The sequence below is a fragment of the Aquarana catesbeiana genome, linkage group LG04 (assembly GCF_042186555.1).
Source record: "Aquarana catesbeiana isolate 2022-GZ linkage group LG04, ASM4218655v1, whole genome shotgun sequence".
Lineage (NCBI taxonomy): Eukaryota > Metazoa > Chordata > Amphibia > Anura > Ranidae > Aquarana > Aquarana catesbeiana.
Window position 1 is genome coordinate 672137257 of NC_133327.1, and position 19429 is coordinate 672156685.

A 19429-nucleotide genomic window follows, 5' to 3' on the forward strand; every position below is an offset into this window, starting at 1 on the left:
TTCTAGGAAATGCTAGCTGCCTGGCTCCCATGCTGATCCAATATCTTTAATACTTGAAAAGAGAGTACAGAGAATCCCTAATGTGCCTACTTGTTCCAGGTCCGCGATTCGGAAAATACTCAAGTAACTGGATAAGCAACACAGTCAAGCAATATATATATATATATATACACACACACACACACACACACACACACACACATTTCAAAAAAGTTATAAATTGATTTGCATATTAGGGAGTGAAATAAATATTTGATCCCTTCACAATCAGCAAGATTTCTGGCTTCCTGGTGTCTTCTATACAGGTAACTAGCGGAGATTAGAAGCACTCTCAAAGAGTGCTCCTAATCTTAGCTTGTTACCTGTATAAAAGACACCTATCCACAGAAGCAAATCAGATTCCAATCTCTCCACCATGGCCAAAACCAAAGAGCTCTCCAAGGATGTCAAGGACAATATTGTAGACCTACACAAGGCTGCAATGGGCTACAAGACCATCACCAAGCAGCTTAGTGAGAGGGTGACAACAGTTGGTGAGATTATTCGCAAATGGGAGACACACAAAATAACTGTCAATCTTCCTCGGTCTGGGGCTCCATGTAAGATCTCACCTCGTGGAGTTTAAATGATCATGAGAACGGTGAGGAATCAGCCCAGAACAACACGGGAGAATCTTGTCAATGATCTTAAGGCAGCTGGGACCATAGTCACCAAGAAAACAATTGGTAACACACTACGCCATGAAGGACTAAAATCCTGCAGCGCCCGCAAGGTTTTGCTCAAGAAAGCACAGGCCTGTCTGATTTGCTAATGAACATCTGATTCAGAGGAGAACTGGGTAAAAGTGTTGTGATCAGATGAGACCAAAATCAAGCGCTTTGGCATCAACTCAACTCGCCGTGTTTGGAGGAGGAGGAATGCTGCCTATGACCCCAAGAACACCATCCCCACCGTCAAACATGGAAGTGGAAACATTACGCTTTGGGGGTGGTTTTCTGCTAAGGAAGGACAACTTCAACGCATCAAAAGGGACGATGGACGGGGCCATGTACCGTCAAACCTTGGGTGAGAACCTCCTTCCCTCTGCCAGGGCATTGAAAATGGGTCATGGATGGGTATTCCAGCATGACAATGACCAAAACACACGGCCAAGGCAACAAAGGAGTGGCTCCAGAAGAAGCACATTAAGATCCTGGAGTGGCCTAGCCAGTCTCCAGACTTTAATCCCATAGAAAATATGTGGAGGGAGCTGAAGGTTCGAATTACCAAACGTCAGCCTCGAAACCTTAATGACTTGGAGAGGATCTGCATAGAGGAGTGGAACAAAATGTATCTCCATCTCATTCCGAATGGTGATAGAATATGATCTGGTATGGCTATTGGAATTCATCACGATGAAGACGGCAAAAAAGTTCTTACTTTTAGAATAGTGTTCTTGTGTAAAATAATTTACCTAATATAACCCAATGGAGATCTGATCCCTTGTTGCTCTAATCTAGCGTGGTGTTGCTAAGGAAACTGAGGCATATAGATAAGACTTTGCACTGTTGCTAGGTTTTTGGATTTTTTTTTAAAGACTTTTCCTTATCTTACCCCAATAAGGAACACTATGAGAATACACAGTATCTCACAAAAGTACACCCCACACATTTTTGTGAATATTTTATTATATCTTTTCATGTGACAACACTGAAGAAATTACACTCTGCTACAATGTAAAGTAGTCAACATACAGCCATTAATGTCTAAACCGCTGGCAACAAAAGTGAGTACACCCTTAAGTGAAAATGTCCAAATTGGGCCCAAATTGGGCCCAAAGTGTCAATATTTTGTGTGGTCACCATTATTTCCCAGCACTGCCTTAACTCTCTTGGACATGGAGTTCGCCAGAGCTTCACAGGTTGCCATTGGAGTCCTCTTCCACTCCTCCATGACGACATCACAGAGCTGGTGGATGTTAGAGACCTTGCGCTCCTCCACCTTCCGTTTGAGGATGCCCCACAGATGCTCAATAGGGTTTAGGTCTGGAGACATGCTTGGCCAGTCCAATACCTTTACCCTCAGCTTCTTTAGCAAGGCAGTGGTCATCTTGGAGGTGTGTTTGGGGTCGTTATGTTGGAATACTGCCCTGCAGCCCAGTCTCCAAAGGGAGGGGATCATGCTCTGCTTCAGTATGTCACAGTACATGTTGGCATTCATTGTTCCCTCAATGAACTGTAGCTCCCCAGTGCCGACAGCACTCAGGCAGTACCAGACCATGACACTCCCACTACCATGCTTGACTGTAGGCAAGACACACTTGTCTTTGTACTCCTCACCTGGTTGCCCCCACACATGCTTGACACCATCTGAACCAAATCAGTTTATCTTGGTCTCATCAGACCACAGAACATGGTTCCAGTAATCCATGTCTTTAGTTTGCGCGTCTTCAGCAAACTGTTTGCGGGCTTTCTTGTGCATCATCTTTAGAAGAGGCTTCCTTCTGGGACGACAGCCATGCAGACCAATTTGATGCAGTGTGCGGCGTATGACCCCCCCCTCCCCCATTCAACCTCTGTAGCAATGCTGGCAGCACTCATACATCTTTCATTAAGTCATTAAGACAACCTCTGGATATGATGCTGAGCACGTGCACTCAACTTCTTTGTTCGACCATGGTCTTGGCCATCATACTGCAGCTCAGTTTCAGGGTCTTGGCAATCTTCTTATAGCCTAGGCCATTTTTATGTAGAGCAACAATTCTTTTTTTCAGATCTTCAGAGAGTTCTTTGCCATGGGGTGCCATGTTGAACTCCCAGTGAGCAGTATGATAGAGTGAGAGCGATAACACCAAATTTAACACATATGCTCCCCGTTCACACCTAAAACCCCGTAACACTAACAAGTTACATGACACCGGGGAGTGAAAATGGCTAATTGGGCCCAATTTGGGTGTACCCACTTTTGTTGTTTTGTTGTTGTGTGTAGAGTTATTTTGAGGGGACATCAAATTTACACTGTTATACAAGCTGTACACTCACTACTTTATATTGTAGCAAAGTGTCATTTCTTTAGTGTTGTCACATGAAAAGATATAATAAAATATTTCCAAAAATGTGAGAGGTGTACTCAATTTTGTGAGATACTGTACACTTAAAATGCTATAGTCACAAAAGGTACAGCTGCATTAATGATACAACAGAACAACATTCGTTTTCCTTTTTTGCCTCATTAAGGGATGTACATTAAGTGACGCTAGCCTTCGGGTTTCGAGCCAAGTGGCTGCCCTGCTGTTTACATACACAGGAGGTCGGTTGCTTGGCATTGGTGCTATTAAGAGAACACTTTGCATTTTCTCAATGAATGCAAAGTGTTCTCTGATTGGATGATGTGGTGTTCATGACATCACCACCCTGACTCTCCAGCTCGTCCAATTGGAGAATGCTTCACATTTCTTGAGAAGATGTAAACAAAAATGTACTCTGAATGGCACCTGATTTGGTTAAGCAGTCCAATGAACCTATGTAATATATTAATAGTATGAAATACACCTAGAAACTTCAGCTTTAAAGATAGAAATGCTGCCTGATTACGAGACCTATTACAAAGCTACTCATGTAGCACGCATCCTGGAATGGTTCCCCCGTCCCTTCCTGAAGGCTTCTGTCGCCATAGAACAGGACTTAGCACTCGAGACCTCTGGGCTCTTCTCTGGGGGTACAGAACCGACCTTGTCCGTCTGCCCTCTCTCTCACCACTTACACTCGCCTCTCTCAGACTCATGTGTAACATGTGTAACCTCTATACATGTAACATGTATAGAGGTCTATGCTCCATTCTGTCCTCTGACCCCTCCCCGCTGTCCTCCTTGTTTGATAACCCCGCTTTCCCCAGGGCATAGGAGCGACAACAATGGGGCCATTTAAAACACCCTGACTGGCCTCAAGCGCACTCCTTTGTACACCCGTTGCAAGGGACACTGGTTACGCCAGCAGGTTCCCATGACTGGCCCACCACCCTCCATTTGTCCACCTTCACAAAGCACTTACATTCTTCCTCCCAAATCCACCGCTCCCATACTGAATTTGAACGGCTATGCTCCCTTTCCAGACACCTTCCCTCAACTATATACAGTCTTCTACAAGCTCTCACACATGACGACTTACCACCATATACCAGGATGTGGTCTGCAGACTTGGGAGAGGACATCCCCCGACCGGATTGGCAAACCTCGTTCCATTTTACTCACAAATCAACTATATCCTGCTATTCTCAGGAAAAGAACTACAAAATTCTGTCGAGGTGGTACAGGGGACCCCTCCACATTGCACAAAATTTTTCCATCCACTCCAGCCTCTTGTTGGCGATGTATTTCTTCTACAGGGACTTATCTACATGTCTGGTGGGAATGCGAGAGGATCCGTCCCTTTTGGAATCAGGTATTCGAATGTTATAATAACATTTATGATGAAACTCTGACACCTTCCCCTAAGATTGCCCTTCTTTCAATGCTTCCTGGGTCAATAACATCACAAAAACGGAGTCTCCTCCGTTTTTTCATGTCCTCAGCGAGACAGCTCATTCCATCATTTTGGAAGACAACCACCACTCCTCCCTTGTCACGATGGGTCTCGATTATGAACGATACCATGAGAATGGAGATGTTGGCCCTTGACAACACCTTTGACAAATACCAGGCACTGTGGTCCATCTGGCTCCGCTTCTCCGCCTCTGATACTCTTGCCAACATGCTGCCGACCCCGATGCAACCACCCTAAAATACAACCCGATGGTGGGACATGTAGCCACGGGGTCCCCCCTCGCTGTCCTCTGGTAACTCTTTTTTGCGAATGTCCCCACAGCAGCCCTTGTGCTCTACTCTGACTATCTTTTCTCTTCCCCGGTTTCCTCCTCCTTCCTCTCCCCCTTTTTTCTTCCAATTCTCACTTTCTTTTGGGTCGCTTCCCCCTTTTTCTCTTAATTTTCTTTTTTGTTTTTTATCCTATTTTCTAAAAATATTTTGTACACAACTTTTATTATGGACAACAGGGCTCTTCCAGCCGGAACTACTCTTTGTCCCAAGTGACAGTCGTCAATGCTAATAATACACTGTTTGACGATAAGAGTTAAGCTGTGGGCGATAGCCATTGGACTGACTCAACACACTTTTTGGCTTGTGATTGTCACTAGATTGTAACTTTAGACGTTGTTCCTTGTATTGTTTGTTAAATTGCTAATAAATATATTTTCAACCCTAAAGACAGAAATGAACAATTCATGATGGGAGTATTAAACCCCGGTCATCGGTCAGTGACGCTCCCAGCCCCAACATCTGCCAAATCAGTTTGCAGCCACTTGAACTCAGCGCTCTGGCTGAGAAGAGATTAATATAGCCATGTTTCAAATAGTGAGGAATATGAACTGGGTTAATATTAGCACTCACTGATCACATTCACATACACGTCTGAAGGCATCTACAGATTCACTCCAGACTCACGAGTGTCCATCCATCCAGCCCCAGGCTTTTATGGCTCTCAGTTAATAAAACATCAATCTGTGGTCAACTCACCCATCAGCATTTTTGTTCTGCAACAAGACCGCGGCTTCGGATTCCCTCCTCCTCCTCTCATCCTGTTTACGCTTCTTCTCCACTGCCTAAAACAGATATATATAAAAAAAAGAATCCGAATCAGGTTTTCTTCTGAAGACATACACGGTTGGAAAACCTAACTGATTATTCAACCAAGCAAACAGCAGTAAAGATATAAAGTCAATGAGATTTGCACATTATTTTTTTATCTCATTAAAGTTTTTTTTTTTTTTTTGCGTTCTATAAAAAGAATGGATATACACATGGGCCTGAAGATAGCACTGTGTACAATGTGCATTTGCCTCACTGAATAGCCCATCGAAGATAAGAGCTTAAGATGGCCATACACTGTGCAAATTTCCGCTGGTTCCTGATGAACCGGATTAAATTTGATCAGTGGTTGGCCCTGACGGCACCACTACACCCAGCATCCTTCGAATGAAAATCAACAAAGCCAGTTGGAAAATTGTTGCCGGACCAGCAGCTGCATCCAGTCAGATGAAGGCATTGTTCTGGTATTTTGACAGCCAGTGGGGACAGCTGTCAAAATATAATGGACGCAGTGGAAGATTCGTCAATCCTCGTTGTGCAGCATGGATGGAGTGAGTCATCTGTTTTTTTTTTTTTTATATGTATATGACCAACTGTAGAAAAAAAAAAAAAAATTGGTGCCACCATGGCAGTGACTGTGAATAGGACTACCTCCAACTTGGAAGCAGAAGGAAAGGGATGAGGAATGAAGTTTTACGTATGAAGAATAGGGTGCAAGATTGCAAAAAAAAAAAAAGGAGGATGTACACTGCAAGTAACCTAGTTACAGTAAAGTTTTGTGTTGTTGAGCAAAAGCAACCTTGTGTGACACTTTATGGAGAGGGTGAAATCCTAATTTCCCGCTGGCTACAGACTAACGGCATGTCTTCTGGGACAAGACCTGGGAATGGTACTCGTTGGGTTGGCCTCTATCACTTTTGACTTTAAAGTACTGGAATAAAGTGGGTGGTGGTGGTGATTGAGGAAATGCTATGCATCGTTTTTGACTTTCTAGTACTTGAGTGAAATGGGTGGAGTGGTGGAAGTACTTTGCAAAGTTTTTGACTTTCAAGTACTGGAATGAATTGGGTGGTGGTGGTGGTGTCCTCCTCCATACTTTTTATTATTGATGGTCATTTTAGGGTGGCTGAAGGGTGACACAGGAACCTATAGCTCATGAATGTGTGTGTGTGTGTGTTGGGGGTCACCCTCCTAGCTATAGAATGTTGCAAAAGTGTGTGAATTACAACCCTTGCTGGAAAGAATAACAGTTTGGTGGTTAAAAAAAAAAGCAAATATATCAACAACTGTGGTTGATAAAGAAACACAGAAACAATCAAATCCACAATAGTGAGAACGGTATTCTTATCCCTGCATGCAAATAACCCTGCTTTCATCTTCCTATTGTCATCCGAGGAATTCAGCAGCATTCATTCATTCTAATGCTGCCTTCTTATCCTTTGAGGAGACAGATGGAAAAGGCTAAAAAGCATTTTTAGAGAAAAGAACTGTAAAATCAAAAATGATTTACAGATGAATGAAATAAGCTTTCAATAGCTCAGCACTGGACACGTGAACACAGACTTATAAGAATGAGAAGGATATACAGATAAGCTAAAATATTTTATCACTTACAACGCTGAGGTTTTAGTTATTTAAAATATAACTAAAATGCAGAACTTTTGGGTTGTCCCCAGAACTGGAAAAGAGGGGGAATAGTCTAAATGGGGACATTTGTTCTGGTGACAACCAGAGATTCTCTCGGTTTGGAGAAATTTCCTCTCACTTCCTGTTTTGGCTATGGGAGAGGAAGGCAAATCAAAAACAAAAAAACAAAGTAGTTTTGCCTATAGTTCTACTTTAAAGTGGTCGTAAACCCTTACGGACCACTTTAACCTACAGGTAAGCCTAGATTAAGGCTTACCTGTAGGTGCAAGAAATATCTCCTTAACCTACACGGTTAAGGAGATATTCTAAAAACGGGCACCAATGTCTACAGCGCGCGCAGGCGTACTGAGCTTGCCGTTAGTGAAGGCGATCATGCTGTCACTGACGGCTGCCGCGCGCATGTTCCGGAGTGACGTCATCGCTGCTCTGGCCAGTCACAGCGCCGGAGCAGCGATACCGGAAGGAAGATGAGCGCTTCGTGGAAGAGGGGACAGCGGTGACATCGCAGTCTCCTGTGTCAGGTAAGTGACACATAATGGGCTACTATGCGATGCATAGAAGCCCATTATGGTTTACCTTTGCAGGGAAACAAAGAGGAAGAAAACCCATCAGGGTTTACTTCCTCTTTAAGGCTCGGTTCACACTGGTGCGATGTGGTAAACCACAGCGGTTCCTGTGCGGGTTCCCGCATCGCATGTGAATCGCAGGCAGTTCACATTGCTCTGTGCAAATCGCTGCGGGTGTCAATATAAAGTTAATGAAATCGGTTTGCAGAACGCAGCGCAAACTGTGAAATAAGATGGAATCGGACTGCATGGGTCTAAACACCCATGCAATCTGATTTCAGTGCGGGGAAAAAAAAAAAAAAAAAAAAGGTCCTGCAGCATTTTGGTGCAAATGCCATGCGATGCGATTTCAGCCATACAAACTGTATGGCTAAATTCGTATTGCACAGACATCGCAGGTGATTTTTGGCATCTCATAAGTGTGAACACAGCCTAAAGCTCCAGGCAAACAGCTAAATTCTAAATAGGTATTTAATCTGTGAAGTGGTTTTACCTGCCAAAAGATTTGTATTTCTGCTCACACGCGGACAAAAAAAGTTAATTGGGGCAATAGCCAAGTACCAAAAAACATTCCTGTAATGATGTGTATCCCACTCGTGGCTGCTGCTTTTTTATGAAAATTACTTGCAGCAGTAATGTCACTAGTGAACTAATAAATAAATCAAAAGTCGGGGCTGCAGCACAGTAATCACAGCAGGTTCTCGGTATGCAGCTCCCCCATTCAGAAAAAGTCTTGTATTCCTTTTAAAAAAAAATTACAAGGTGTTGTGATTGAAAAGAATACAAGAGGTTTTCTGAATTGAGGAGCAACAGTGAGGTACCTGCTTTTATTCCTGCGATTGTCAGTTTCACCACCAGAATTTCAGTGCTGACATCAGATGCCAAGTACTTTTTTTAAAGCAGCAACCACTAGTGGGGTACACATCTTTAGGAGGTACTTTATTGGTATCTAGTAAAGCCTTGATGTTTTTGCCCAGACTTCAGCTTTAAGCAGCACTTCTAGGTCCTTTATCTCATCCTGTGACTGGACAGTAAAAGGAGAAGCAGCAGACAGGAGTTCATTTGTCTGATTCTACGCTCTCTTCCTATCAACATGCCGTCAGCACTGAAGCACAACTGGCTCCTTGTGCGGTTTCTCCCCTCTTGCAGTTTAAACTCTGCCGAGCAGGAACTGCAGAAGGATGACAGCAAGTCAGGTACTTATACTGGGTACATTTAAGCTCCACATCCAGCACTGCTGTTTTTAAAAAATTGCATCATTGGTGGTTGGCTTCTTCCCTATTGCGTGCCAGGCCATTGCGGATGTTTGCGCCTGATCTCGCTCATGCACCATGTGAGATCTGGTTTGTTCAACAGTGCATGAGCCAAAAACAGGCATGATCTTCCTGGAAATTACTGGTGATGTAGCCTTCCCAGTGGGCATCTCTGAGGCCCTTACTACGTCACCAGTGCCTACTAAAAACCAGGAAGGGGAAAAAAAAAAAAAAAAAAGATAGGTTACATAAAAACCTTTCTACAAATGAATTTAGGGGTGTGCATGCACCACAGATTTTTGTGGGCTTAAAGCTCAGCTTTAAAGTGACAGTATCACTTTTAGGGTTATTCTGTTTGTAAAAGAAACACTGTCCATTGTGGCAAGCTGGCACTTACAATCTGTTTCTTTTCGGGGTTCTGCTCTCTCTCATTGCTCTCCTCACCAGAGACTTCCATCTCCTCTTGGTTCTCCGGCTGGCTAGAGTCTGCTGAGCCTTCGGGTTCTGTGACAGGACAAGAGTCTTCTTCATCAACGTCCTGAGCAGGTTCTTTTTTTTCGGCAGTTGATCCATTGCTTTCCCCATCGCCACCTTGTACAGAGTCCCGCTCTGCAGAAACACGGCTGTGGCCAGAGAAAGTCCCAGAGATCAGGCTCTCCACCTTACTGAGAGGAAATTCATACAGGGATTTGTAGAAAGATTTCGGAAAACCAAAGCAATCTGTTGCAGCTCTAACAGGTCCAGTGCCTGGGTACATCTGGATAACTGATCCATATCCTTGGAGAGAAAAAAAAAAAAACATGGAAATTACAATTCTATGCAAATTAGCAAGGATATGGCCACATATATATGGCCACATATGAGCCATTACAGGGTAAGACAATGGGCATACTAAAATAATGTGGACATCAGTAGCCAGAAATTACTTTCTAGGAGTCAGGAGGGCATACAGTTAAAGAATAAAAAGTCTTTGTCGTGTTGGGTCTGGTGTCTCATCTTCCTCTTGACAATACCCCACAGATTCTCTATGGGGTTTAGGTCAGGCCAGTTTGCTGGCCAATCAAGCACAGTGATACTATGATCATTAAACCAGGTATTGGTACTTTTGGCAGTGTGGGCAGGTGCCAAGTCTTGCTGGAAAATGAAATCAGCATCTCCATAAAGCTGATCAGCAGAGGGAAGCATGAAGTGCTCTAGAGTCTATTGGTAGAGGGCTGTGCTCAGGGCCGGACTGGCCTACCAGGATACCGGGAAATATCCCGGTAGGCTGGCTGCACTAAGTACTGCTGGGGCCGCTTTTGCCTCGGAGCTTGGGCTGGCTGCCTGTGTCAGCAATCTAAAGAGCAGCGGCGGCCGCCGCACTATCTATGCAATGGCTGTGTCACTGGTCACTGTGTCTCCTCCGTTCCGGCGCGTCGCCCACACTCATCATCTAGAGTATGCCTCTGTCTGTGTGCCTGAGGGGAGGAGCAGGAGAACGCCGTGCTGCTTCATTTTTGCCTTCATGACTCGTCCCGTGCGGCGCCAGCACCGCCCACTATCTGCACGAGGAGAATAGAAGTGAATGGCCAGCCGTGCAGCTGCAGCACAAGAATTAAGGTACTAAAAATCTCTCTCCCCCCCCCCCCTCTCTCTCCCCCCCTTTCTTCCTCTCCTCTCTCTCCCCCCCCTCTTTCTTCCTCTCCTCTCTCCCCCTCCTTCTTCCTCTCCTCTCTCTCCCCCCCCCCTCCTTCTTCCTCTCCTCTCTCCCCCCCCCCCTCTTTCTTCCTCTCCTCTCTCCCCCCCCCCCTCTTTCTTCCTCTCCTCCCCCCCCCCCCTCTTTCTTCCTCTCCTCTCTCTCCCCCCTCTTTCTTCCTCTCCTCTCTCTCCCCCCCTCTTTCTTCCTCTCCTCTCTCCCCCCCCCTCTTTCTTCCTCTCCTCTCCCCCCCTCTTTCTTCCTCTCCCCCCCCCTCTCCCTCCCCCCCCTTTCTTCCTCTCCCCCCCCCTCTCCCTCCCCCCCTTTCTTCCTCTCCCCCCCTCTCCCCCCCTTTCTTCCTCTCCCCCGCTCTCTCTGCCCCCCCCCCCCCGCTCTCTCCCTCTCTTCTCTCTTCCATGTTTTGTTCAAGTGCCAGATTATCTTTGAAAAGCTGTATACCATCAAACGCTACCACTGTGCCCATAGATTGCCAACACTGTGCCCTGCCCATCAAACGCAGCCACTGTACCCATAAATTGCTGCCACTGTACCATCAATTGCTGCCACTGTACCAAACGCAGCCACTGTACCCATAAATTGCCACCACTGTGCTCATTAAGCGCTACCACTCTGCCCATCAAACGCAGCCACTGTAACCATCAATTGCCTCCAGTTTGCCCCATCAATTGCCGCCAGTTTGCCCCATCAATTGCTGCCAGTTTGCCCCATCAATTGCTGCCAAATTGCCCATTAAATCCTGCCAGTGTCCCCCCCGCCCAGCACTTACCTGTCTCAGGTCAGCGCGTTGCTCCACGCTCCCTCCGATAGGCATCCAATCACAGCGCCTGTCGCTTCAGCCAATCAGGTGACAGGTAACCAGACCCAGTGCACCTGATTGGCTGAGAGGCGGGTCAGTGTTAGGGAAGCGATTTATTTGATTTCCTAACACAGCACAGTGAAAGCAGCGAACGCACAGCAGTGTGCCCGCTGTTTACCACTTTGGAAGCCTATTAGAGCCGACGGCTCTAATCGGGCACTTCTAAAAACACCCATGCCGCTGTAATTGAGATGCCCGATGCCCGACAAGGGGCTGGACACCTGAATAGGGGGCGGCAGCAGCGACAATAGTTGCAATGCATGAATCTGTCTATTGAAGATTGATGGGTGCAATGGACGCACCACCACTGCCCAGTTGTATTTCCCCTGGGTGGGGAAATCCCACCATGTTTTACATTATACATTCCTATACACTGTGTGCCCTATAAAAAGGAGGTGGGCATTAAGGGACAGAGTGGTGTGCAGGCAATTTGTTTTATTTTTTTGTGTGCATTACTGGGCACTTTCACCCCCTTCCTTCCCAGGCCAATTTTCAGCTTTCAGCGTTGTCACACTTTCAATGACAATTGCGCGGTCATGCAACGCTGTTCACACAAATAGAGCTTTCTTTTGGTGGTATTTATTCACGACTCAGTTTTTTATTTTTTGCGATATAAGCGGAAAAAAAGAGCGGAAATTTGGAAAAAAACAAAACAAAATTTTCTTCTTTCTATTTTAAAAGAAATCCAATAAAATCTAATTTTGTCATAAATGTAAGCCAAAATGTATTCTGCTACATGTCTTTGGTAAAAAAAATCCTGTTAAGTGTATAATAGTTGGTTTGTGTGATCACAGACATATGTACGCAGATGATCATGCACAGATGTGCGCAGGTGATCACAGACATGTGTGCAGATGATCATTGAGACATATGATTTTACTGTTACATATGTGGGGGACAGGTGTTTTTACTGTGTGGGGACATGTGTGTGGGGACAGTGTTTTGGGGACTTTGTGTGTTTACATTGTGTTGGGACATGTGTGGGGACAGTAGGCTGGTGATCAATGTGTAAAAAGCTGTAAAAAACAGCTCAAACTCACTGATCACTGGCCGGCTGCAGAGATCCGCTCTCCTCTCCGACAACTTCCGTGTGAGGAGAGGAGAGCCGATTGCCTAGAAAACGGCTCTCTATTTACATCACATGACAGCTGTGATTCGAGACAGCCGTCATGTGATCAGGAGGGCCAATCACAGAGCCCTCCTGCCGATCGGAGATGCGCCGTGTCCAGGTGAAGTAAAGTTCTTTGATTATTCCTTATTCTGGCAATATATATCACCATAGCAATAAGTGGACTGTTCTTGATGATTGTTCCACTTTTACCTGTAATTTACACACAATATATATATATATATATATATATATATATATATATATATATATATATATATATATATATATATATATATATAAAGCCCTATGTGCTTTTATATGTGTCTTATCTATATATAATGCACTCTTTAAATGTGCTTTAAAATGCATGGTTTTCCATTTTATGAACGAGAAAATAATGACGTTATGCTGTTGGGCTGGTATAATAATGCTATGGGGCTGGTATGACATTTTTTCCAGGGCTGGTTTTCATTCCCAGTCCGGCCCTGGCTGTGCTGACTTTGGACTTGATAACACAGTGGACCAATACCAGCAGATGACATGGCTCCCCAAATCATCACGGACTGTAGACACTTCACACCGGACCTCATGCAACTTGGATTCTGTGCCTCTCCAGACTCTGGAACCTTGATTTCCAAATGAAATGCAACACAGTTAGTGATGATTTGGGGAGCCAGGTCATCTGCTGGTGTTGGTCCACTGTGGTTTTATCAAGTCCAAAGTCAGCACAGCCCTCTACCAGGAGACTCTAGAGCACTTCATGCTCCCCTCTGCTGACCAGCTTTATGGAGATGCGGATTTCATTTTCCAGCAGGACTTGGCACCTGCCCACACTGCCAAAATGCCAAATACCTGGTTTATTGACCATGGTATCATTGTGCTTGATTGGCAAGAACACTCGCCTGACCTAAACCCCATAGAGAATCTGTGGGGTATTGTGAAGAGGAAGATGAGACACCAAACAATGCAGCTAAGCGGACGGTCACTATCAAAGCAATCTGGGCTTCCATAACACCTCAACAGTGCCACAGTCTGATCGCCTCCATGCCATGCCGAATTGATAAGTGAATTATACAAAAGGAGCCCCAACTAAGTATTAAAGCGGAGTTCCACCCAGAAACGGAACTTCCGCTGATCCGGTTCCCCCCCCCTCTCCTGGTGTCACATTTGGCACCTTTCAGGGGGGAGCAGATACCTGTCTAATCCAGGTATTTTCTCCCACTTCTGGTGAAAGTATCCACGGTGATCTACGCCGCATCCGGCACCTCCTCCCTCACCCCGCTGGCTTCTGGGAGACACACAGGTCACAGAAGACAGAAGCGACCACTCAGAATGCGCAGCACGACTGGCGCATGCGCAGTAAGGAACCAGGCTGTGAAACCGCAATGCTCCACTTCCTGATTCCCTTACTGAAGATGCCGGCGCCTCCACCCGGGAGCCAAGGGATGGGTCAGCTTCGGGTGAGGACATCGCAGGCCCTCTGGACAGGAAAGTCTCCTTATTTTAAAAGTCAGCAGCTACAGTATTTGTAGCTGCGGAGTTTAAATTTTGTTTTTTTTAAGTGCATACGATACTGTACATGGACATGCTTTTCTGTAAGCCAACATTTCTGTATTAAAAATCTTTTTTTATTGGTCTTATGTAATATTCTAAATTTTCTGAGATACTGAATTTTGGGTTTTCACTAGCTGTAAGCAATAATCAAAATTAAAAAAAAAAAAAAAAAAAAAAAAAAGAAATGCTTTGAAATATATCACTCTGTGTATAACACATCTATATAAAATATGAGCTTCACTTTTTGAATTGAATTACTGAAATAAATTAACTTTTCCTTTTTCAAGCTGTCAGACAGCTTGAAAAAGGAGTGCGACTGCCGGGCCATTCGCAGTACACACGCTCTGAAACGCGTTGCATTCCAGTGACGTCATCACTGCATGCCGTCCTCCTCTGCGCCCCAAGCCTCACTTTCGAACCGATTCCACCATACGGCCGACTTCCTGACAGCGAGACACAATATACCTGGTGGGAGTCGGCGGCTGAACGGGACGTTCACCGACAGGAGCTCTTTGGGAAATTCTACCTTTACTACAGATGCGCCCATTTTAATGCATCTTCTGTAAGTTGCCATTTGTCTTGAGCCATTATAGCATTTATACTCCTACTCTTAGAGGCGCCTTTCCTTCCTTTTTTTCAGTTGCTCATTCGAACCTGCTTCTGCTTCCTTGAGGTGGCTGCCCTTATTGGATGTACTTTGTTATTAACCCCTTGCTAGCGTTATGGACTTTTTATTGGAGATCGTTTAACCTCCTTATATGCATTTTCATCTCTAGGTATATTGTTTACAAGATTGGTTTTGCGCCTCTCACTTGTGTTAACAGTCATGATGTGGGCCAGAATTTAATTGACCGCATAGTAGGGTGAATTGAAGAGGTCTTGAAAAAGGAGGGTCAACACTGCAAATATTGGCTCTTTGAATAAACGTAATGTAATTGTCAATAAAAGCCTTTGACAGTTATGAAATGCTTGTAATTTTACTGCAGTATACCATAGTAACATCTGACAAAAAGAGCTAAACACTGAAGCAGCAGACTTTGTGAAAATATTATGTGTCATTCTGAAAACTTTTGGCCAGGGCTGTATAATACTCCTGTTGAAAAGTAGAGGAAGAGGCAGTCAATGTGCATAAGAGAGAAAGGAGAAAGAAGAGCGAAGAAAAAAAAAAAAGAGGAAGAAAAGAAGAATCAGATCTGGAGCTCTCCACCAAACACTGGATCTACCGTATTTATCGGCGTATAACACACACTTTTTTCCCCTTAAAATCAGGGGGAAATCGTGGGTGCGTGTTATACGCCAATCCACCACCGATTGTGAGCCTTTTGGCGGCTTTCAGCCACTCTCGGCGGCTTTCGGCCATTCTCGGCGGCACTCGCAGTCCCGCCGAGAGTGGTGGCGCCATTTTTAAACGGCAGCTCTGCAAATGACACAGGGGCAAGGCTGCAGTTTGACACTCACAAGGCTGCAATGATGGACAAGACTACAGATGGACACTCACAAGGCTACACTGACACTGACAACGCTGCAATGATGGACAAGGCTACAGATGGAAACTGATGAGGCTGCATTGACGGGAATTTAAATGTAAGTTTTTTTCCTTAAAATTCCCTCCTAAACTTGGGGTGCGTGTTATAAGAAGATTATCCACAAAACTTCCCTTTTAACCTATGCCAAGGACCCGTGGGATTTCTCCACGCTCCGGCGATGGTAATTATGGCCTAGAATTATCCCTAGAAAGAATTATGCCTAGAAATGGAAGAATATTAGTCTTTGTGAACATCGTGGAATATCCTTGATGGGTTCATCGTTAAGTAAACATATTGGGGGCTGCTGTGAAATATGCAGTCCAATAAACTGCTGGACTTATTGGAAAAGACCCTGGTGCTGGGAAACATGGAAGGAAAAAGGAGGACGAAAACAAGATGGATAGATGGCATCATCGAAACAACGAACATGAAGTTAAGCAAGCTCCGGGAGGCAGTGGAGGACAGAAATTCCTGGCGCACTATGGTCCATGAGGTCACGAAGAGTCGGACACGACTAAACAACAACAAACTGCCGGAGCATTGAAAAGACTCCATTCCAAAATCCCTTATCCAGGGGCATTCCCACCATTTGTGGTAGATCGAGCCTCATAAGTCACATCCTCAAAATCAAAAGCGGGGAGGTTCCCAGATACAGCTTTGACGTTTTGATCTAGTGACACAACAGGGTCTCTTTGGAAAAGGAGGCCTTCTTTTAAGCCAACTACCTTTTAATTCTCTAGTGATCCATCAAGGTCTGTACATTTTACAATGACAATTTTCTTTACATAAACCCTGCAAACCAGGAGAGAGACAAGGCCAGTATATCCTATGCATTACCTACACAATCCATTCCATAATTTATGAACGTCCTAGGAACCTGCCACGGTTGTGTTCTCTACAAATATGAGCAACAAAGGAAAAACATGAATGATCTTCGTGTCCTATTGTGTTCCAACATCTCTGCAACAGGACTGATCCTGGCTCCAGGCTGTATATTTACTTAGAGACACAGAGATTTAACTCCGCTCTGAACATAGCCATCAATGAAAGGGCTGACGCAGGCAACATCAATATTACAAAAGAAGGGGAGCGCCGGGCTAGGATAGCCAGACTTCCAAATCCATTTCGGAATTGTAAATGTGCTCAACACAAGAGGCACTTGTAGAAAAGAACATTGTTATAACGTTAGAAAATCTTCCACTTGTAATGTGAAAGAATAATGGCCAGCATATTTTTCTAAAATGCTTTAGTACCTGTACAATTTTGGGTAAAAAAAAAAAAGAAAAAAAAAACCCCAAATGCATGGAGAGTGCTTGTTAATAGCAATGTAGATGTGACAAACACAGGCATTAAAAAGGTATAGAGTGGGGATAGAAAATCATCACATTTTGTTGCTGTGCAGCCTGAAATGAAGACACAGTTTTTGTTTTATCCAGCTGTATTTACTTAATGCAACTTATAACATCCAAGTGAAAGATCTTTCACCAATATGTCAGAAAAAAAAATGAAAAATTCAAAAACAGAAATCACGGAGTTGGAAAAAAATTTTTTAAAAATCACCCCCTTGTGTCAGTATTTTATTGAACCACCTTTTGCTTTATTTCCAGCCTTTAGTCTGTTGGGATATCTCTACTAACTTTGCACATCAAGACCTTGCAATATTACCCGCTCTTCTTTGCAGAACTGCTCAATTTCAGTTAAGTTTGATGGTGACAGTTTGTGGACTGCAGTCTTCAAGTCATTCCACAGATTTTCAATGGGGTTTAAGTCTGGGCTCTGACTAGACCATGCAAGGACATTCACCTTTTTCCCCTATCAACCACTGAGTGCTCATTTTTGCTGTGTACTTTGGGTCATTGTCATGCTGGAAGGTAAACCTTCTTCCCATTGACAACTTTCTAGAAGAGGGCAGCAGATTGTCCTCAAGAAGTTGATGATATTTTGCCCCATCCATTTCTCCTATCCCGACAAGTGCTCCAGTCCCTGCCGCAGAGAAACATTCCCATACCAGGATATTACACTGTCCATTCTTTACTGTAGGACTGGTGTGATTTGGATGGTGAGCTGTATTGGATTTCCGCCAGATATTGTTTGGTGTTGCGGCCAAATAATACAATTTTAGGCCCCTTTCACATGACAAGCCTGCTCGGATCCACCTGTCAGTTTCTCAGGCAGATCTGAGCGGGCCAACCATTGACTCCTATGGGGAGACGGATGTCAGTGGAGACGTGTCCGGTGACACCTGTCTGCCATTCAATCCACTAAAATCAGACGTATGGCGATACAGTCACCATCCGTCCTGGCGGATCGGATGAGATCTGATAAAAACGGACATGCTGTCCGTTTTCGTCTGATCTCTCCATAGGAAAACGGCGGCACTCGAAGTGCCCCTCCCCGCTCAGTGAGCAGAGACGGACCCGTCATCCGCCGGCTCATCGTAAATCAATGGAGAGATCTTCTGCTGAGCTGGCGGACTCCGCTGAAATAGATCCGCCTTGTGTGGAAGGGGCCTTAGACTCATAAGACCATAACACCTTTTTCCATGTGGCCTCAGAATCTTCAAGGTTCGTTTTGGCTAAGCTCAGTCATAACTGCATGTGGCCTTTCTTGAGGAGTGGCTTTTTTCTTGCACCCTCCAACATAAGCCCCATTTGTGGAGAATTTGTGATGTTGTTGTCACATCCACACAATGACCACTCTGTCATAAATTCCTGCAAATGCTTCAGAGTTGCTGTAGACCTCTTGGTCTCCTCTCTGACCAGTTTAGTCCTATCTCTTTTATCCAGTTCGGAGCGACGTCCTGATCCAGGGAGGTTCTGTGTTGTACCAAATACCTTCTTACTTAATAAAAGACTTCACTGTGCTTCTAGGCATTAAAAAAGCCTTTGAATTCTTTTTTTTTTGTATCCATCTCTTGACTTGTGCCTGTCCACAACTTTATCCCTGAGATCTTTTGACAGTGCCTTGCCACCCATAGTTAATGGTTTGCTTCAGTTTTACTACCAGGAACTGAATTGCTCCAGGAAAAGCGCTTTTCATGCTGAGCTAATCAAAATGGCTACAGCCGAAAGTCAAATGGCTTTGTGTGCCATTGAGAAGGGGGGTTTGCTAGACCAGATTGTGTTTACAATGCATTTTTAGGAAGTCCCCTATGTGATGATTTTAAGGTGATCGGTTCTCTTTATCGAGACATGCAGGCCCCCCCGCCCCCCTGTGCTCCACTAAATGTTTTGCAATGCAGATCACATTGCAAAACATTATTTCCAGGCTGAGCGAGCCGTGGACACCGAGAGCTTCACGGGGAAGTGACCTTCAGACACGTCGCTTTCCGGGTCAAAAGAAGGAGGAGAGCAGACGTGTGTCCGTTCCTCTCCTTCCCCTCTACCCGCCGGGCACCAACCATGGATCTCCCGAGCCTGCCGATGGGCAAGCGGAGCCCAGTAAGCACCGGTTCCGGGGATGTGTGCGAGCAAACGGGCGGCAGCTGAGCCGCCCGAATGCTCTCACCTGACAGGCAGGAGTCTGCCTGTCAATTTCACACACATACCCAGTGGCTGCAGCATCCGGATTGTGTGCAATGCCCCCCGCTGTCAGGTCCGT

General features: G+C 44.9%; 1 protein-coding gene across 2 annotated transcripts in view; it reads right to left on the bottom strand.

Moving 5' to 3' along the window:
* TRMT6 (tRNA methyltransferase 6 non-catalytic subunit) overlaps positions 1 to 19429 on the bottom strand; it is a 73433-nt gene that overhangs the window by 16254 nt on the left and 37750 nt on the right. For both annotated transcript variants that reach the window (XM_073628616.1, XM_073628617.1), the window contains exons 7-8: positions 9484 to 9863; positions 5549 to 5634 (exon numbers count right to left, since the gene is read on the bottom strand). In XM_073628616.1, coding sequence (XP_073484717.1) covers positions 5549 to 5634; positions 9484 to 9863 — 466 coding nt within the window. The remainder of the gene's footprint in view (positions 1 to 5548; positions 5635 to 9483; positions 9864 to 19429) is intronic.